Source organism: Rattus norvegicus, chromosome 2 (assembly GCF_036323735.1).
Source record: "Rattus norvegicus strain BN/NHsdMcwi chromosome 2, GRCr8, whole genome shotgun sequence".
NCBI lineage: Eukaryota > Metazoa > Chordata > Mammalia > Rodentia > Muridae > Rattus > Rattus norvegicus.
This window is the reverse complement of record NC_086020.1, coordinates 155,433,689-155,454,004: the sequence shown is the minus strand read 5'-3', so window position 1 is coordinate 155,454,004 and position 20,316 is coordinate 155,433,689. Positions and strand designations below refer to the sequence as shown.

Sequence of the window (20,316 nt, the reverse complement as noted above, 5' to 3'; positions counted from 1 at the left end):
CTCAGTCAGCTGAACTCCAGGAGTCACAATGGGTTTGCAGATTCCATTTATTTATTTGCTCAGTGAATCTTATTGAGGCATTTTCTCAAAAGTCTGTCTTTCCAAATAACTCTACCTTGTCTCGAGTTGGCAGTGTAAACCAGCCGTGCTGCTGACCTTCGTCTCTCGCCCTGAGATCTTTTTCTGATAATTACATCCCATCTAGGTTTCCTTCCTCCAAGTCACCCCATTTATTATAACAGATACTCTAGCATTCAAGACAATTCTGGGACTCTGAAAGGTCTGTACCAGTTACCTTCCTTCTCCCAAAGATCAGGTAGATTCTTTATTATAGCCCATCCCTAATCTTTGACACTGTATCTTTTATAGTAAAAAAAAAAAAATCCATACTCTGCCAATAGCAAAAACAACACTTGTAATTTTCCAGTGCAGTTGACAGCATTGATATCGGACTCTTAACCAATCAGGCCAGTGGGAATAACCAACTGTGATATAAATGTAATTGAAGATACTGGTGCACTATCTGAGCCCTATTTAACTAATAGTAGTATGAACCTTCACAATTTAAAATGACCACTATACCTCAGTTGAATACATGGCGTCACCCTTTCAGTCATCAGGTATGATTGAAATGAGACACTGTCTTGTCCTCCTCCAAGCCTCTGTTGAGACGTTAATGTGATCTTGGCATTCTATTTAATCCACTGGCTCATTCCTGTATCGTTAGGTACCTGTCCTCTACATCATCCATTTCCCCCTTTGAAAGAGCATTGACCATTGTGCTGACCTAGCAGTAAGTAGCAAGCACTCTTCCCTCAGTCCACTTCACAGAGTGTAAGTTTGCATTGAGTACAGAATCAGCCAGCTGTTTCTATCATACACAACACAGTGCTCATTAATCCATGGGGTGCCATGAGTTGAGTATCCTCTCCAAGTCTCACATTGAAATTTAACTTCCATAGTGATGGTATTGGGAAGTAGGACCTTTAAGAAGAAGTGTTTAGATCACGAGGACCCCACCTTCACAAATGGATTGATGTCTTTTTTTTATTAATTTTTTTATTAACTTGAGTTATTTCTTATTTATATTTCGAGTGTTATTCCCTTTCCTGGTTTCCGGGTCAACATCCCCCTAACCGTTCCCCCTCCCCTTCTTTATGGGTGTTCCCCTCCCCATCCTCCCTCCATTGCCGCCCTCCCCCCAACAATCACGTTCACTGGGGGTTCAGTCTTAGCAGGACCAAGGGCTTCCCCTTCCACTGGTGATCTTACTAGGATATTCATTGCTACCTATGAGGTCAGAGTCCAGGGTCAGTCCATGTATAGTCTTTAGGTAGTGGCTTGGTCCCTGGAAGCTCTGGTTGCTTGGCATTGTTGTACATATGGGGTCTCGAGCCCCTTCAAGCTCTTCCAGTTCTTTCTCTGATTCCTTCAATGGGGGTCCTATTCTCAGTTCAGTGGTTTGCTGCTGGCATTCACCTCTGTATTTGCTGTATTCTGGCTGTGTCTCTCAGGAGAGATCTACATCCGGCTCCTGTCGGCCTGCACTTCTTTGCTTCATCCATCTTGTCTAATTGGATGGCTGTATATGTATGGGCCACATGTGGGGCAGGCTCTGAATGGGTGTTCCTTCAGTCACTGTTTTAATCTTTGCCTCTCTCTTCCCTGCCAAGGGTATTCTTGTTCCCCTTTTAAAGAAGGAGTGAAGCATTCACATTTTGATCATCCGTCTTGAGTTTCATGTGTTCTATGCATCTAGGGTAATTCAAGCATTTGGGCTAATAGCCACTTATCAATGAGTGCATACCATGTGTGTTTTTCTGTGATTGGGTTACCTCACTCAGGATGATATTTTCCAGTTCCATCCATTTGCCTATGAATTTCATAAAGTCATTGTTTTTGAGAGCTGAGTAATATTCCATTGTGTAGATGTACCACATTTTCTGTATCCATTCCTCTGTTGGAGGGCATCTGGGTTCTTTCCAGCTTCTGGCTATTATAAATAAGGCTGCTATGAACATAGTGGAGCACGTGTCTTTGTTATATGTTGGGGCATCTTTTGGGTATATGCCCAAGAGAGGTATAGCTGGATCCTCAGGCAGTTCAATGTCCAATTTTCTGAGGAACCTCCAGACTGATTTCCAGAATGGTTGTACCAGTCTGAAATCCCACCAGCAATGGAGGAGTGTTCCTCTTTTTCCACATCCTCGCCAGCATCTGCTGTCACCTGAGTTTTTGATCTTAGCCATTCTCACTGGTGTGAGGTAAAATCTCAGGGTTGTTTTGATTTGCATTTTCCTTATGACTAAAGATGTTGAACATTTCTTTAGGTGTTTCTCAGCCATTCGACATTCCTCAGCTGTGAATTGTTTGTTTAGCTCTGAACCCCATTTTTTAATAGGGTTATTTGTCTCCCTGTGGTCTAACTTCTTGAGTTCTTTGTATATTTTGGATATAAGGCCTCTCTCTGTTGTAGATTGGTAAAGATCTTTTCCCAATCTGTTGGTTGCCGTTTTGATGTCTTAACAAGAGAGTGGAGTTGTTATAAAAGTTTTCTCTTACAACAGAGATGTGTGTTCCCTCACTCCCAATCTCTGCTTATTTTCCTACTGTGTCTCGCCCTCCACCCTGATAAGATACAAAGAGATGGACCTCTCCATATCTCAGCCCTTCGATAGTGGGCTCCTCAACCTCCAATGCCACGAGAAAGAAATGTCTTTAAATTCATACATTTTTCAATATTTTATTATAGCAACTAAGGTCCCACCCCTATCAGATACTTAGGAGTTTAGATGCAAGGGTTTGACCTGATTGCTAGTCTACTGCTCTACCAAGAATGCCCTTCACAACCAATGAAGAACCAAGAGAACAGGGATCTGTCTAATGCAGATCCTCCATCTGCTTGCTGACACCCATGAAGAAGGCTCGCCCTTCATGCAGTGTGCTCCTTGACTTCCTGCAGTCAACGATTGTTTCAACTGTAAGTATCCTTTGGCATAAGTAAGGTGGCTCGTGGTTGACTCAGTGTAGTATCTTGTCCTCTAGTCATTTGTCTCAGCATTTTTATATATTCCTGAATAAATTAAGCTGGTCCAGAGTCAGTCCTGCCAGGACCCATTTGAAGCCCTCCCCCACCCTCTCTCTCCCAGACCTGCTGCCATTGGTCAACTCCTCGGCTGTGTGTAGGGCGGTCTGCTTCGAGACTATGACCTAGACTTGGTGTGGGAGGAGTTCCTTGATTCTCCTATCGCTCTCTCCCCACTTTCCTGTTAGTAACAGCCATGTTCTCAGGTGATTTTAAAAGGCCCACATGAGAAAGCTACGACAGTAGATCTGATGAGGTTTCTCAGACTGTTGGTGGACTCTGTAGCAGTAAGGTTTGGTGGGATGCCAAAGAGACCCCTAAGAGCAACATTTCCCATGCCCTGTGTGACAGACTTGTCCAGTGGATACGTTCAGTATAAAGCTGAGTCCTGCTATCAACACACACCAGCTGCTTCCTCGGGGCTTCTGTGGAACATTTGTAAAGGAGAACTGGTAAGCACCCTCAGCAAGGACACGCCTTTCACCACAGCTTGTATTGAGTCCTCCAGGATGGCCGTTCCCTTTGGAATAGTCGCTTGCCATGTGACTGGATCATGTGCAGCTGTCTGCAGTTGTGCCACGGTGAGCTCTGTGTAGATGAATAACTTTTTAAAGGCTGTTGTTATAACTGATTTTGAAAGCAAAGACCCACAGAAACCTTCACAGTTCAGTTAAGATAAAGATCTTACCTGGGCCTGCAGAAACAGGAAGTTGGAAAGTCAGCATGGGCTACATAGCAAGTTCCAGACCAACCTCAGCAACGTGGTGAGAGTGGTCTCGAAAATCTAAAAGCCAAAATAAAGTAGAGATTTCCCAAGGCCCTAATCTAATTCCAGGCACCCACAGAATGAGCCAGCACTTTCATTTAATAGCTACCGATCTCACTGGTTTCTTGGTTTCACCCTGTCTCTTTGTGGCATGTCCCTGTGCTGTGCCAGAACAAGTTCTCGAGGTAAGTGACCATGACTCGGACTTGTCAAAATCTGAGCTTGGTTCAGGGTCAAGGTGTTGTCTAGTGTTCTCCTTTACTCTCATGTTAACTGTTACCTATTTCCGTAGCAGCATCGAGTGGTCATATGCAAAAACGTGTTACTTATTTTGCACCTCCTTACATATCCAAATGAGCGTCCTGCCCTAATGTGGTGTTGGCCACCAGTTCTCAATTCCATTGATAAAATTTCATTTTACCTTTATCAGCTGGTTGTGGTACAGTTACAGTTTCATATCACGGATGACTTGTTTCCTTCTGTGGCTTCATATGTCCAGTACGGACAGTGACTGTGTGCTATGGTTTGAAGGTCCTTGGAGGCTTCATGCATTGAAAAGTAACCTCCATTGCTGGATGTTTAGAAAATGAAAACAACCAAGCTGACATTCAAAACTGGGGTCTGAGAGATACACTTAGATCAAATCATTATCAAGGCATCTCAATGATGGGGGTTCCTTCTCAGAAGAGGGCCAAACAGGTACATGCACCCTCCCTGTCTCATGCTGTGTGACATCCTATATGCTTTGGGGTTCAACCAGCAGGAGGGCCATTACCAGCCTTGTGCCATGGAATCTCTAAGACCTGGAGCCAGGTAAACCATGCTGGACTGATGATTAGCAACAGAAATTGGACTAACATGGTAACCTTTCAGAAAGAAAGGCTCCTCCTGCTGTCTGCATTTAGCCTTTCTCTTTGCGGTTGGTATTGTTACGAATCAGAACCACTCAAGCAAGTCTTGTCATGGCACAAATGTGACCAAAGCACAATTTTCTGGCACCAGCTGTTGTCCTACAATCCAATTTTGAGATAAACTATCAGTGAATTAGCGTCAGATTCCACTAGAGTGATTTCATGGAACCCACCAGTACTTAGAATTTGAGTTTCAGCATGCAAGATGCAATTTAACAATAACCACATGAGAAGACATGCGCCTGCCAAGTTCAAGGTGGACATGCGGCGGGGTGTAGATGGGGGGCGAGTCTGTGCCTCCTTGTGGGATCTGCTTGTCATCTGTCCAGCACACTCGTGTATTAACCAACCAGCCTCAGTGTCCTCAGGTCTTTTCTGATTACTTAATCAGGCATTCATTACATAGGCATAACTGTAGAATTTATTGGCCGCATAAATGAATTCAATCTCCAAACCCATTTTGTCCCCTGGAGTCCAGCTGACTGAGATCTCCAACCTACTAATCACTGGGGTGGTACTGCAGGTGGCCAGCTCCAGCCTGAGTGTCTCATTAGGATACTGAAGTCATGTCGGTCACTCAGGACATTCAAAAGGACCAGATGTATTCTGTGTTGTGTCAGATAGTCATGTGCCCAGTCACTTTGAACGTTGTATTTACAGGTGCTTATGTGTGTGTATAGTATATACATATATATATATATATATATATATATATATATATATATATATATAGTGTGTGTGTGTGTTGGCACACATACCTATACCTGACCTATATATACAAACCTACATATATATATATATATAGTTATGTGTATATACATATACACACACATATATGTGTATATGCCAGGCGTGATGGCATATACCTATAACCTTAGCACTAGAGAGATAGAGGCAGTAGGATGCCAGACGTCCAAGAAGAGCTTGGTCTACATGGAGAATTTTAGGCCAAATTTTAGGGGACAGAGAATGAGACTCTGTCTCAAAATAAAAGTAAAAACCCCAAAACAACAAAAAACAAACAAACCCACATTTATCATAGAAGCTTCTCAGCTACTTCAACTTTCATAATTTTGGTAGAATTTTTCACATATATATCAACACCCTGTATATTTTATAAATATATCTGCCACTGGTCCCTGCTGTAGATTGATATTTCCAATGTTATGTTTTAGACAAAGAATGGTGTACAGAACAGAACATAGATTATGGTAAGTGTTATTCATGTTTGTGGCTTTGTATAGGTGCGCGTGTGTGGTATGTCCACATGTGCACATGTGCATCTGTGTGTGCATGTTCGTGGAGGTCCAAGGTTGACATGGCTGTCTTTCCCTGATCTCTCTTCACCTTGATTATTCCAGTCAGCGTCTCTCATTGAGCCTGAAGCTCATCACTTCAGCTAGGCTGGGTGGCCAGGAGCTGCAGGGATTCAACTCTCTGATCACCTCTGACCCCAAGGCTGGGGTTAGAGCACAGGCCACCATGCCTGGCTTTTTACATAAGCTCTGAGGATCAGAACTTAGGTCCTTGTGCTTGCCTGGAAGACTCATTATGAGTGAGCTATTTCTCCAGATCAAGCTATGCTAAATTTTAAACGAGTTTGACAGGAAGTATATGTAGCTAGACTGAGCTACTTTGTGGATTCTTTGTTCCACTCTTTATCCCGTTTTTCACCCTCTATCAATCACTAGATTGGAGAGGAAGGAGAGAGGGGAGACAGTGATCTAGGAATCTAATTTCTTCTTGTTTCTTCTTTGTGGGTTCTTCTTTTTCTCACTCTTTATCTCCTTTCAACCCCTGTTTCACTCCATCACTAGATAGTAGAGAGAGAAGGTTGGAAGGGAGAGAGAAATTTCTGAAACTAATTTCTTTCTTCTTGTTTCTTCTTTGAGCATGACTCCTAACAAACCACAACCCACCCCCTGAAGGACCAACAACCACCCACCTCTCCTATCAGGCCTCTAGCATATATACATGATCTGAAAAATTCCCACAATTCCAAACATCATACAATTCAGAAACTGTCTGCAGCTGGAAAAACCACGTCTCTGCCAGGCCACAAGGCAAATTATTGTCAGCTGTGGCGAAGCAGCCCCATATCTCCTTACCTGGCATTAAAACAAAAAACCATTCTGATAATATTTCAATTTAAAAAAAAAAACAAAAACTCCAGAATCTTCACTACATATATATTTTAGTATATGATTTACTAGAGTAAAAACTTGCTGTGAGTGTATTGAAGAATATCTTTAAACTTCCCTTTGTACATACAAACTATGTATATAGACCGTGGCTGCTGCTCAGTGGTAGGCAAGCCTGGCATGTGCAGGTCCACAAGTGAGATCCTCACTGTGGCAAAAGTAAAAAAGATTAAACTATGCTTTTCTAAAAAACAAGGTAAGTATGCTATATAAATGCACTCCAGGACCATACTGTATCAGTCATACTGAGTCGTCTCACGGACCCCCGTGTCAATCTTATGCATTAGTACTGGAAATCCACCTTTATACCCAAGAGACTATGTTAAGTACTCTCTACACATTATCTCCATTCCCATAATATCTTCTACGGTAGGTATTTTACTGGTAAAGAAAATAGGTGTAGACATACTACTTTACAGCCAGGTTTATCAAGTTGGACTAGACAGCCTACCATCCTATATGAAATCTTAGCAATAACATTCTCCCCAATATACAGAGAGCCCTAACACATGGATGTACTACGTTTGTCCTTGATGCAGGATCTCCCTTTACACTGGACGTTCAGGTACGTTACAGTCTGTTTTCTCATCTGCATGGTGAGCATGGAAAACATTGTTCCCCTTTTAAAATGCTAACAGGGCTTTTCAGATCTTTTAAAGAAATTCTTTTAAATCCTAAAAATTAACCAAGTCAGATTTAAAAAAGTGAAACAGACAGAAACAATGTGAGTCACTTTTTCAAACATCTTTTATCATTAAACATGTCTTCAGCCTACACATAATCTGAAGTCATTGTAGGTGCCCACTCAAGTTCTATAACTTTTTTTTTTTGAGACAGGGTTTCTTTGTATGTGGCTGTCCTGGAACTTGCTCTGTAGACAAGGAGGCTTGCCTCGAACTCACAGAGATCTGCCTGCCTCTGCCTTCCGAGTGCTGGCATTAAAGGCTTGCACCACCATGCTATCCTTTCATAATATTTTTAATAATGGTTCCTTTAAGTAACAAATTTAAATTATTTTGTTTGTGGGGGAAAAAGTGAGGTTAGTGTGCAATACACTCACTTCCTCGATTTAGACATACAAAATAGGGTTGCTGCTGTTCTGTGTCCGTCAGAGTGCACAGCCCATCCTCCCCCAGCTATTCTGCACTTGTGTCTGTCTGTCTGCCCTTCACTCATTCCCTCATCACCTGGTCAGGTTTCCAGGACCAAGCTAGGCAGGATGAAGCACACAGCTAGTACTGTTAAAATGATTTATCATGATTATTACTGTTTTATCATGATTAAAAAATGAAATGTCACCTCCATAACATGTGCCATTATATTCAAAGACATATTCATGCCCACATTTTATTTTGTTCAGTTTTACCCACCAAGCTTGTCTAGATCACACAAATAGTTGGGAGTTGTTATAGATGGATATTACTCAATAAGAAAGGCTGGAATGAAAATTTGTTCCAAATGTTATTGTACAGAAAGCTAGAAGTGATGCTATTCAGTGTGTTATGGTGAATTGTATGGTTGTGACCTTGGCACTTGGGAGGTGGAGATAGGAGGATCAGACGTTTAGGTCATCTTTAAATACACATGGACTTCGGCCAGCATCCTGGGATACATGAAATCCAGAATGGATGGAATAGGAATATAGAAGCTCTGACAGAAAGATAAATGACTATCTTAGAAAGAGATAAACTGATGAATTTTTGTAAGACACTGTTTCTGGGGAGACATGATCAAGCATTTACTTGTTCAAGATATGAATCAACAACAGAACAAAGTACGTCCACTGTCTGAGCCAGGGTTTTATTGATGTGAAGAGATACTATGACCACAGCAACTCTAATGAGGGACAACGCTTAACTGGGGCTGGCTTACAGGTTCAGAGGTTTAGTCCATTATCATCATGGCAGGGAGCATGGCAGCGTGCAGGCAGGCATGGCGATGGAGACAAAGCCAAGAGTTTTACATCTCGATCTACAGGCAGCAAGAAGACTGCCTACCACACTGAGCATAGCTTGAGCATAAATGAGACCTCAAAGGCTGCATACACAGTGATGTATTTCCTCCAACAAGGTCATGCCTAACACAACAAGGCCACACCTCCTAATAATGCCACACCTTATGGACCAACCATTCAAATACACGAGTCTATGGACACCATATTTATTTAAACCACCATGGCTACCAAAGTCTGACTTGGTGAACAGTTAGTTTACTGGGATTACTTATGGGAGCTTGGATGACTCGATGGCTGCCAAAAGCCCACTCCAGTATGGGTGATGACCAATGAAAGCTGGACCCTGAAGCACCACTCGTAGGCAGCTTGACAGCTCTGAGAGTCCCCTCTCCTCAGCATTCCTCACAACCTGTGTAATGTTGGGGAAGCCTGTGCTTTGGGTAAACACCTTAAATCTATTCCACTGTAAGTCGCCAGATGTGTGGATGAGCCAACAAGGGATAGATGGGTTTTATCTTCTATAAAAGAATACTAGTCCTATTTCTGCTACTTTGTCTGGTGAAGTTGGTAAGTTACAGAGACGTCCTGAGTCTTGGGAGCTGTTTGCTCCACAGTATTAAGGCAAGGAACTTCCAGGAATTGACTGATTCAATTCAAAGGCAATTGCTATACAACAATCTTCTAAAGCATAAACCAGAAGCAGCAAAACTCTGAGAACGCTTATGAAGTAGCTGAGGACACTTAAGATGAAGCTAGGCCCCATAAAGAGCCAGAAGCTTTCAGAGTGTCCCCATAAACACAGAAGAGACCAGTGAGCAAATAGACAACAAGCAGACACAATGTCCACAGAACACCTGGAACTGGTTCATTCCAGAGAAGAATCTAGAACCAGTGAATTATCTAACACTCACAGGGAAGCTGCTGCGTTCCTAAAACAAAATCAGAATTCATGGAAGACCCAGTAGTTCTCAGAGCTCCTGCAAACACTTAAAAAGAGACTGCAAGGTGACAATATCAATAGAAAAATAAGAAATTTTGTGCTCTATGTTTCCCAGACCTCGAAATCAGAACTACAAGGCTTCTAGGCACAACTGGGAAAATGCAGTAAAAAAGTTCAAAAATGTACTAAACAATTTAATAAAGTCCCTAAACAAGCTGAAGCAGTAAGGGCTTTGTTTTTGTCAAATGGAGATGTGTGAAAAGCCAATCCTCGCCCAGAAGTTTGTTTAGACTGCTCACAGAGAAGGCCAGACCCAGGAAGACAGCAGAAACCAAGGATGCCAAAACACAAAAGTGTCCTCCATTTGAAAACAAGTCCATCCCAGCCTACTAGTGCCTCTGACTCCCTGTAACCAATGCTTTCAAATTCCTGGAGTTAATACCACAAAAAGCCTTCCTGCCCTCTGCCCTCATGCCTCTCCCCGCTCCCCAGCCCAATAAAAAACCAAATCTGTGAGGGAAGTTGGCTCTTTAGCTGTCTTTCTGAAGGGTCTAATAAACCCTTCACAGGTTTACGCAGCTGGTGAGTATCTCGTCTGTCTTCTCTTCTTATAAAGGGACCTAGAGAACCCTATAGCAAATTGTGGAGCCAAAAAAGACAAACCCAGGAAAGCTCCTGCAAAGAAATGTCAGTCAGTTGAATCTTTGACTCAAGAAGCTTCTGAGATCATCTCTGGATAGGACTGAATCTAAGAGAGATTGGAGGAGAACCAATAGAGAGAGAGAGACCTAGAAAAAAGGACAACAGAGGAGAAGCTCTGATCAGTGTCAAGAACCTCCTGACAATCCCACAGTGGAACCGTGAATCATAGAGAACATCAAGAGACCGCTGGAGACTCCTACAGTAAGTGTGAGAGACTTGGGAGACATTATGAAGCTTATAATGAGGCTTGGAGAACTTGCTTATAGCAAGAAGCTCTTATCTCGGATTCAGATATAACAGAAAAGCAGCAGAGGAACCATTGCCGAGAGTACCTGTCACGAAGAATTTCTGTAATTCTTTCCGTTCAAGTTGCTCACACACATTTTCAGTCAAAAGCACATTGATGACCATCTAAAACACTGACCATGTAAAACACTGTCTTAGTTATGGTTTTATTGCCTTGAAGAGACACCAAGACCATGGCAACTCTTATAAAGGACAGCATTTAATTGGGGCTGGCTTAGAATTCAGAGGTTTTAGTCCAGTATCATCATGCTAGGAGGTATGGTGGCACAGAGGCAGATGTGGTGCTGGAGGGGTAGTCCTACATCTGGATCCACAAGTGGCAGGAAGTGACAGGCCTAGGCCTGGCTTGAGCTTCTGGGACCTCAAAGCCGCCTCTAGTGATGCACTTCCTCCAACAAAGCCACACCTACTCTAGCAAGGCCACACCTCCGAATTGTGCCACTCCCTATGGAGCTATGGGGGGCCATTTTTATTCAAACCACCACACTGACCATCTAAAATAGTGACTACTTAATACACTGACCATCTACAACACTGACCATTTGTAACATTGGCTATCAATATTACTATCTACAACACTGGCCATCTAAAGCATTACCCATCTTCAACATTGGCTGTCTACAACGTCTTAAAATGAATGAAAACCTTGAGCCAAGTAGAAATTATTTTATTGAAAAAGTCAAGCAATAAAAGTTCATCTGAAGGTGTTTTGGGACAGGGGCATGCATGACAGGACCCAAGGGGGAAAAGTGCTGTTTGCAAGTCAAATGGTGTTTAACAATAGATGTGGAGACATGCTCCACACAGCAAACACAGATGGGAGTGAACCAGGCTCCCAGGCAAGAAGACTCTTGTGATCTCTGTGAATATGAATCCAAAATTAATGTCTTCGAGGTTGGTAAAGAATCTGCAAGACAGTGTTAGTCATTGAACGAGATCACCACCCCCGGCCATGAGCTTCAGAAATGTAAACATCTGTTTTTTCAAACAGTGGACAGAGATGAGAGTAAAGAATTAGGAGATTAATTTTCAGAAGGCAAGTCGGAGAATGTCCTTTTGTTCCAGTCACAAATACGGGACTGGTAGATGACAGCAAAGGTCTTAGGTTGCCGCTGTGAAAAGAAAAGATTCAAGTAAAGACGGGGATGTTGTGAGGAGCTTCCAAGAACAAGGCCTGGAAGACTGATCTGTGAAGCAAGACACTGAGGGGGACACGAAGGGAGAGGCAAACGTGTCATGAGGCTGCAGAAAGCTGGCAGCCAGCTAGGCCAAGCATCAGGAGCATCAAGGGATGTGACAGCCTCATGAACGATCCTGACGTTTGCTTGGCTGGTTTGTTTCTTTATCAGACTGACACACACTAGAGTCATCCGGGTGAGAAAATCCTTTTACCAGATTCCCTGTAGGAAAGTCAGTGGGGCATTTTCTTGATTAATGAATGCTCTTGGATTCACTGTGGGTGGTACCACTCCTGGGCAGGTGGTCCTGGGTCATACATAAATGCCAGCCGGGACAGCCATGAAGAGGAAACCGGTAAGCAGCTTTCCTCCGCGGTGGTTCTTGTTCCTCTCCTCCTGAGTTCCTGGTTGTCTCAGTGATTGATTATGACCTGGTCAGGACCTGTAAGCCAGATAAAGTCTTTTTTCCTCAAGTTGCTTTTGGCTGTAGAGTTTATCACAGCAGTAGAAGGCAGACCAACCAGAGAGTTCACATCAAAATTAAGCCTATAAGTCAAGAGATGACGTCTTTAAGACCTAGAAAAATAATCAAAATTAGTTTTGATCTGGTAACATCTTGGGCTGATAATAAAAATAAATAAAACTCATATAAACTGAAGAACAAATGAATAAATCTGGAAGGGTCTAATCCTTGGGCTAATGAAGCACGTGTGACCAACGAGGAGGTAAAAGATAAAATAGTTCTTTAGACAAAAATCTTAATGAAGCTAGTAAAGTTACAAGATCATGTGGAATCATTAGAAACAGTCAGGGGTAACTTCTTCTCTGGCCAATTAAACAAAGATACTGCAAACACCTTATGAGAACACGGTGAAGTATTGAAGACACAGCAATCATCCCATACCCAGGTGCTTTTGAGGTCTCCAGGCTCCATAGTCTATAACAGGATGAAATAAAAAAAAAATCATGGGGCTGGAGAGATGGCTCAGTGGTTAAGAGCAATGACTGCTCTTCCAGAGGTCCTGAGTTCAAATCCCAGCAACAACATGGTGGCTCACAACCATCTGTAATGATATTTGATGCCCTCTTCTGGTGTGTCTGAATATAGCTACAGTGTACTTATATATAATAAATAAGTAAATCTTTTAAAAAATCACTTTGCATCCTGCTCATAGTCTCCCTCCGAGTCACTCCCTTCCATAATCCTCTCCAGTCTCCTTCTCTTCTGAGCAGGTGGGGACCCCCCCTGGGTATACCCTTACCATGGCACATCAAGTCTCTTTAGGGGTAGGTGCATCCTCTCCCACTGAGGCCAGACAAGGCAGCTCAGCTAAAAGAACATATCCCAAGTTCAGGCAACAGCTTTTGGGATAGCCCCTGCTCCAGTTGTTCGAGACCCACATGAAGACAAAGCTGCACATCTGCTGTATATGTGCAGGAAGCCTAGGTCCAGTCCACAAATGCTCTTTGAGAGCCCCCAAGGGTCCAGGTTACTTGACTCTGTTGGTCTTACTGTGGAGTTCCAATCCCCTTAGGGGCCATAATCTTTTCCCTCATTCTTCCCTGCAAGTACTATCCAGGGTTTGTCTGTGGGTCTCTGCATCTATCTCTGTCAACTGTTGGATGGAGCCTCTCAGAGGACAGCCATGCTAGATGCCTGTCTGCAAGCATAACAGAGTGTCACTAATAGTGTCAGGGATTGGTGCTTGCCCATGGGATGGGTCTCAAGTTGAATTAATTATTGGTTGGCTCTTCCCTCAGACTATGCTCCATCCCCTGTCACAGGATGGGATCTTTTATCCAGGACAACAAATGACTGTTGGCAAGCCAACATGGGTTTAACCAATTCTTAGATAAAGCAGTATGCACCAAGGAAACAAAGCAAACTGAGAAAAACTGAGCAGAAAGATATAGCAGTCTATGAAGAAATACTATATGCATAAGGTTTGGAAACAAAATAAGGTCCCTGTTATGAAGAAAATGCAAAAGCCAAATTCTGTTCCCCAATACAGCAGATAATGTATTTTCGGAGCAAGATAGAAAGAAGTGTTGATCATCCTTTCCAGAATCTCTAGATGAGGAGCAATAGAGACAGCAACGAGTCAGGGGCTAACGAGTTTGAGATCTAGAAATGGTAAGATCCCATCTTTTACCCAAAATGGGGGGGGGAGAGAGAAAAAGAGAGAGAGAGAGAGAGAGAGAGAGAGAGAGAGAGAGAGAGATCTATATGTAAAAATTAAAGGGGAAAAACTTACTTGGCTCAAAATATAAGCCTACAGAAGTCTGATGCAAAGAGTAAACAAAGAAAATGCTAGAAAAATACTGATTTGCAAGAGTTCTGTGCAAAGAGTGAGGCTGTACCTAGAGTGCTATTGAATTACTGCAGTGAGAACCGAGAAGTTCTCTTCGGAAGTGGTTCTGAAGAAAACCTGAAAACAATGCAGAGCAAGAACACAGGAGAGAAGAGAGAACGAAATATCAAAACAATGGGGATATTTAACCCTGTTGAACTAGGAGTTCAGCTGATACTGTTTGAGTTACTGACAGGCATATGTGTCACCCCCATCCCCATGCTGTAATTCTTGTGATAAAATTAAAAGTGAATTTTGTAAGTAAAAGTATGTAAGTAAAATCAGGCTCTATACGATTTTTATGAATAGCAAATGTACCAGTTATTTAACACTTGATGATTTTTATGGCATCACCATTTCTGTGATTGGCCACGTGAAAGGAAGGAGGGTTTGTTCTATCGTTAATGCGAGGTGGTTAAGGCTTGTTACTCAAAATTCAACACATACACGGTTTCTCTCAACCAGGAAATCCGGGTTATTTACAGTTTATGAAAAGCCATTATAGAATACTGTGTAAATCTGAACCTGCCGTTCACGCTGATAGCATATCAGTTTCAGCTCTGAACTGCTTTTATCAACTCCACTTGAGAGAAACCATGTACAAAAAAGGATATCGGAGTACCTATCATACTGCCTTTTAAAGTGTTGAGGGAGGCCATTTACTTTATATACACTGCCTTCGGCCTCTACAATTGCCATCTCCCTCCTTTTCCTTCCACAGTACTTTCATGCCCTTTGGCATAATTGCAAATGCCAGTCTGCCTGGTTGGCGCATCCTTGCCTTTGCAGGATGTGGCAATCAATGGCCTTTAAAACTCATCCTATCTCAAGAAGACCTTTTCCCTTTGTATGATATTGAACTCTCATACCACATGGCTGCTTCGCACAGCCAGTGATTACACACGTGTACATTACTTGTGTGCATGTGTTTATCTAGCTTGTAAACGTCTGCATTCTAGATTGATTACCATATTTGGAATTATTATCTTTTTTGTTTGTGGGCAGGGGGATGGTGAGAAGGGAAAGACCAGAGCCTTTCAGGGAAACATGGCACTCCTGAATTCATTTGGCTAAGACGTATATGCTATAAAAATAAGCTCATTTTGTGATTACTGATAGCCATGTACAACACAAATTTACCATATATGAGTTAACATAGATATATAAGGCAGTATAATTAAGTTTGGTTAAATCTTGTATCATTTTCAGGTAATAGAATCTCAAGTGCTAATGCTTTTTGCCTGTCAGTTCAGTTTAAAATTGCTTTTCCACAAGGGATTATGTATTTCACATTTTAATATGTTATTCCACAGTAATAAATCTGATAAAATTGTACAAAGAGAGCCAGGTATGGTGGCTCACACCTACAATCTGAGGACTTGGGAGACAGGGCCGAAAAGACTGAGCTAACTTTGAGACCAGCCTGGGTTACAGAGAGAGTCCCAGGCCAAACCTGGTTTACAACCTGAGATCCTGTCTTTTAAAGAGAAATAAAAAATGCACAGAGAAACAGTTCGGTGTTTTTCTGTTTTAATACACTTTGGATGATTTTCTTTAATGACAGGGTCATTAGCTTTGAGATGTTTAAAGCAAACAATTCTTTTATTTTAACTCATACAGTAAAGAAGTTCCCAGGACATCGGACCTTTTCAATCACCCTCTAAAAGTTAAAAGTAACCGAATTGTTTTTAAAAATACAAATCAGATAATTGAAGATTTCTTAGGCCTGCCCATCTTCTTCAGTCATAGACCCATGTGGAAAATCTCTCTGGACAACTGGTACTATTCACACTTCTCCAGGGAAGCTAGCTATATTCCTTGCCACCCTTTCCTTTCATGTTAGCAGTTAGCTACCACAGCTATATGGCACACGATGTATATAGTGTTCACGGACGATACATTACACAGACATGTCCTATTGCCCTTTGCTTAAAGGGAATGTCCCAGAATGGTAGATGGAGTAAATGATACTGCTTAGTTATAATAAACAGGTTGGGTGAACCCATCTTTGCACATTACTGCAAATCTTCAGGTTTGAACAAAAGTTACAAGTCCGTTTTTACGTTTAGAATGGATTTGCAGAATGTATCTCCGATGAAAAACAGAGAAGGAAGTACAGGCAAGCCATCTTGCTCCACCGTGTGGCGTGTGTATACTCATGATCCTTCCACGATACACATCAGAGCCGGGCTACACAACGCACACAGTGATTATAAAAAGTTATGTATTATGCTTCAGTACTAAAAATAAAATATACTCTCAAATAGTGAAAATAAGATATCCTTCATGTTTTTATGTCACATTTCCTGCTTGACGCTGCCCTCCCCCCTTTAATGAAATGATGTGCAACACTGTATCAAACACGCGGGCGATTTCTTGACGATGACTGGCCTAAAACAAAACTGATTATCTTGTCAATTTGTTGAATTGTCTAATGCATGATAAAATAGAAAAATACAAGACAAAACAAACAGTCTACAAACTGAAAAATCAAAGCCCGTCGGTACCATATTGCAAATACGGTCTGGATTAATAAGTTGCCACATCTTGAACAGATGCAGCCGCTAAACCATCCATCATGGTATCCCTTCCCCAACAAAACTGTGAGCCATCAGCTGTAACTATTTGCTCGGCCAGGAAGACGCCAAAGGGTTTTCTGGGTCCTTCTCAAGGGATCCCCTCACAGCCAAGTACTGCTTCCACAGACCTGCATGTAGCAGTCACTGGTCGAGGTCCAGAGCCAAAGGCTCCTGACTATTATGTCCTGGGAGACTGTGACCTGTCCGAGCAGGAGAGCAAGGAATGAACCTGTGCTCCTTCCCTTTTAACCTTAAAGCAAGCCGCGGGTCTCTAGACACACCAAATGGTTTCCGTGTTCTTTTGGATTGGAGAAGCAGGCACTTACAGTGAACACAAGGGGAGGCATGGCAGAGGGCGGGGACGACCGTCCAAGAAGAGCTGGGGGGGCTAATCCAAAGCCATTGCCTCGCCGAGCTGCCTAGCCTTGAGCCCAAAGAAACATAGAAAACCACAGATTCCCCGGGAAGCGAGAGGGAGGGGGCTGACCCCGACTTAGGCGCCAGGCTACAGGTTGTGCGGGGATGCTAGGTGTGATCAGAGGCAGTCAGTGACGGCTGCCAACACACCTGCAGTTGAGTGCCACCCACAGCCCCCAATCTTGTACGGTCCCGGCGATCCCCGTGAGGCTCCCTGCACTCAGATGAGCGGGAAACGGCCCTGGCCGCCGTCGGGGTCCCCGGCACTGCCGCCTCGCGGGCGGCCGAGCACCGACACCGGCAACACGACCTCCGCCGGGTTGAGCTGCTGCAGCCGCATGGATTCCTCATAGGTGGGAAGGTACTTGACCTCCTCGTAGCTGGGCAGCTGGAGAAAGACCGGTGACACCACCCGCAGTTCGTGCTCCGAAACGCTGGATGGGGGCAGGCGTCCGCCACCTCCTCGGCCCCGACCACCGCCACTGTCCAGCAGTGAGTCCTGCGAGCCCGCCGCCACCTCATCGCGCAGCAGAGCGGGCGAGTCGTCGTCGTCGTCGGGTGGCCCCGCTGTCCCCGGCGGTCCGGCACCCCCGGGAGGCCCCGGTCGCGCCTGGCCAGGTCGCGCCTGGCCACGCGGGTACCTGCGTGGGCTGGGGCAGATGATGCGCTGCAGGAAGTAGCCGATGGCGAAGAGCACCAGCAGGATGAGCAGCCCAGAGAGCTTGCGGACGAACCAGCCCACGTTGTCTAGGAAGGCGTGGAGCGGCAGCTTGCAGCAGCGCACGGCCGTGGCGTTGGCCGAGTCGCAGCAGCGCTCCCGCTCGCCGCACGCCAGCTCCGCGCAGCCCCCGCCGCCCCGGGAGGGCGCCACCAACGCCAGCGCCAGCAGCAGCAGCAGAGGCAGCAGCGGCGGCGGCGCTGGAGCCACCGACAGGCCCTCGGTGGTGACCCCGGGACCCCACATGGCCAGCGCGGATCTCCGCCGGGGTCCGGGACCGCAAGGCTCGGAGCTCCGTCTGGCCCGGGCGCTGCTGCCGATGGGTCCCGCGCGCGCCGCCTCCCGCGCCTCGGCTACCTGCGGCCCGAGCGGTGCTCACTTGGCCACGCTGGAGAGGGAGGAGGAGCCCGGGACGCGCCGAGGCTGCGGGAGGCGGCTGCTGCTCACCGCTGTCGCCGCCTCGGGAACCTGTGACCTGGAGTCCGAGGGCCGCCCGGGTGCCAGGGTCCCGGGAGAAGCGTGCGGAGCCGCCGGGATGAACAGAGCAGGCTGGCGCTGGGTCTCTCTGGGCATCTCGGCCGTCGCCGGCCACGCTCTTCTTCCGGCACCTGGGTACCCCGCGGCGCTGGAAGGGTTAAGGCTGAGCTCTCAGCCCCGGAGCCCCTTGATCTTGATTAATTCAGCCAGCGCGCTCTTCCCGGCCAGACGGGCGGGGCGCTCTCTCTCACTAGCGTAGGTGTCTCAGTTTTAAGTGATTGGATTTCCCCGGGAATATTATTTAAATTGACTCGGACCGGGTTCCGCTTACAGTCTTTCTTGTGATCTTTCTGATTAAAAATGAATGATGGCCACTAATGGCCAGTGCAGCCTCATTGCTGCCCTAAGGGTGGGAACTGCTGGATAGTTCTGCTGACAGGTAGGTCCAGGTTGTTGGGGAGCCGGGACCCTAAGGAACTCCAGAACAGGTAAGAATTCTTTGGAGAGGCTCAAGTTACAGCCACAGAAGTAGCCCCAGAGGGACAGAGAAGCACTCTGTTGAGGTGACTCAGCTCATCAAGGAGAGAAGACCCCCTATTTCCCAGAGGCTCACCAACTCAGATCTTGGCTTTCCTTTGCCCAAAGAGGGATAGCAGAATTGTGGGGTGCAGGGGCTCCCTCCTGCAGCATAAATAGCCTATCTGTGATGGCGGAGGGGAGCGGGAAGCGGTTGGCAAAGTTCCTGAGCACTATCTGAAGGTCTTTTTCAAGGTTATTTTTGTTTGCAAAATCTTACTTTAAAGGAAACAAGCACTGTTTCTACTTAGTTCTTCGGGCAGTTTACGTTCATGCCACCAACCCCTGGAGAAAGGCTCAGCACATCCAGACCCTTTAGGCACATCTGCTGGGTGATGGAGCCCCCCCTGAGAAAGCCACTTTGATTGAGGCAGTATAAAACAGACACACGCAGAAGGACTCACTGAAGAGAAAAACTAACAGGGAAATTTGAAGGTTGGTGTGAGAAAATAAGTAAACGGATATAAAGTGCCGGAACAGACTCAGCCATGAGCCAAGCTTTCTCTCCTGAATAGAGAAGTCGAACAAGCAGAACGGGATGGGTAGGGGTGGGGTTGATGGAGATGGAGTGGGTTGATGGAGATGGGCCATGGCCCAGCCTAAATGAAAAGTCTTCTAATACTTCTTTGGGTGGGAGCACCTTGCTTTGCTTGAACTTCAGAATGATGCTGTCTCTTCTAGGAAAAGTGTCTGTGAAACTTCCTTAAGCACAGGACTTTACTAAGTTCTTATGAAGCCAAAACATTCTCTGGCCATGATCCACGGGGAAGGACTGAGGCCTAGTCCACCCATAAAGCTTAAAAAAACAAAACAAAACAAAACAAACAAACAAAAAAAACCAATGCTTTCAAGCTATAGCAAGTTAGGGGGATGGAAGAGATTTTTTTTTTTTTTTTTTTGATACAGTGCCGGTATCTTTTTGCTGTACTTACATTGAGAAGGTATACTGAGTATGTTCTGTATTCGGGAACCCTGCTAATTGATAATAAATAAATAAATAGCCTCCCAAGAATGGTGTGACCCCATTTCTGCATACCCAATTTCAGTTAAACAGAGGGAACAAATGCCAAACGTCTTCCTTCTTCATAACTTGCCTAAAGCAAAGATAAACTTGGTGTGTTTAATAGTCTCAGGCTAGGGGAAGTTCAAGACAAG

At 44.6% G+C, this 20,316-nt stretch overlaps 1 protein-coding gene across 1 annotated transcript; it reads right to left on the bottom strand.

The window, feature by feature from the left end:
* Window positions 1–15,905: 15,905 nt before the first annotated feature.
* Window positions 15,906–18,718, bottom strand: C2h3orf80 (similar to human chromosome 3 open reading frame 80). The gene has a single exon (NM_001399852.1). The coding sequence runs from the start codon at window positions 18,352–18,354 to the stop codon at window positions 17,611–17,613; it is 744 nt and encodes a 247-aa protein (NP_001386781.1). The 5' UTR covers window positions 18,355–18,718; the 3' UTR covers window positions 15,906–17,610.
* Window positions 18,719–20,316: the final 1,598 nt, after the last annotated feature.

Bases quoted from the DNA above. Each gene is read 5' to 3' on its own strand.
- C2h3orf80 (NM_001399852.1), bottom strand. From the start codon at position 18,354: ATGTGGGGTCCCGGGGTCACCACCGAGGGCCTGTCGGTGGCTCCAGCG.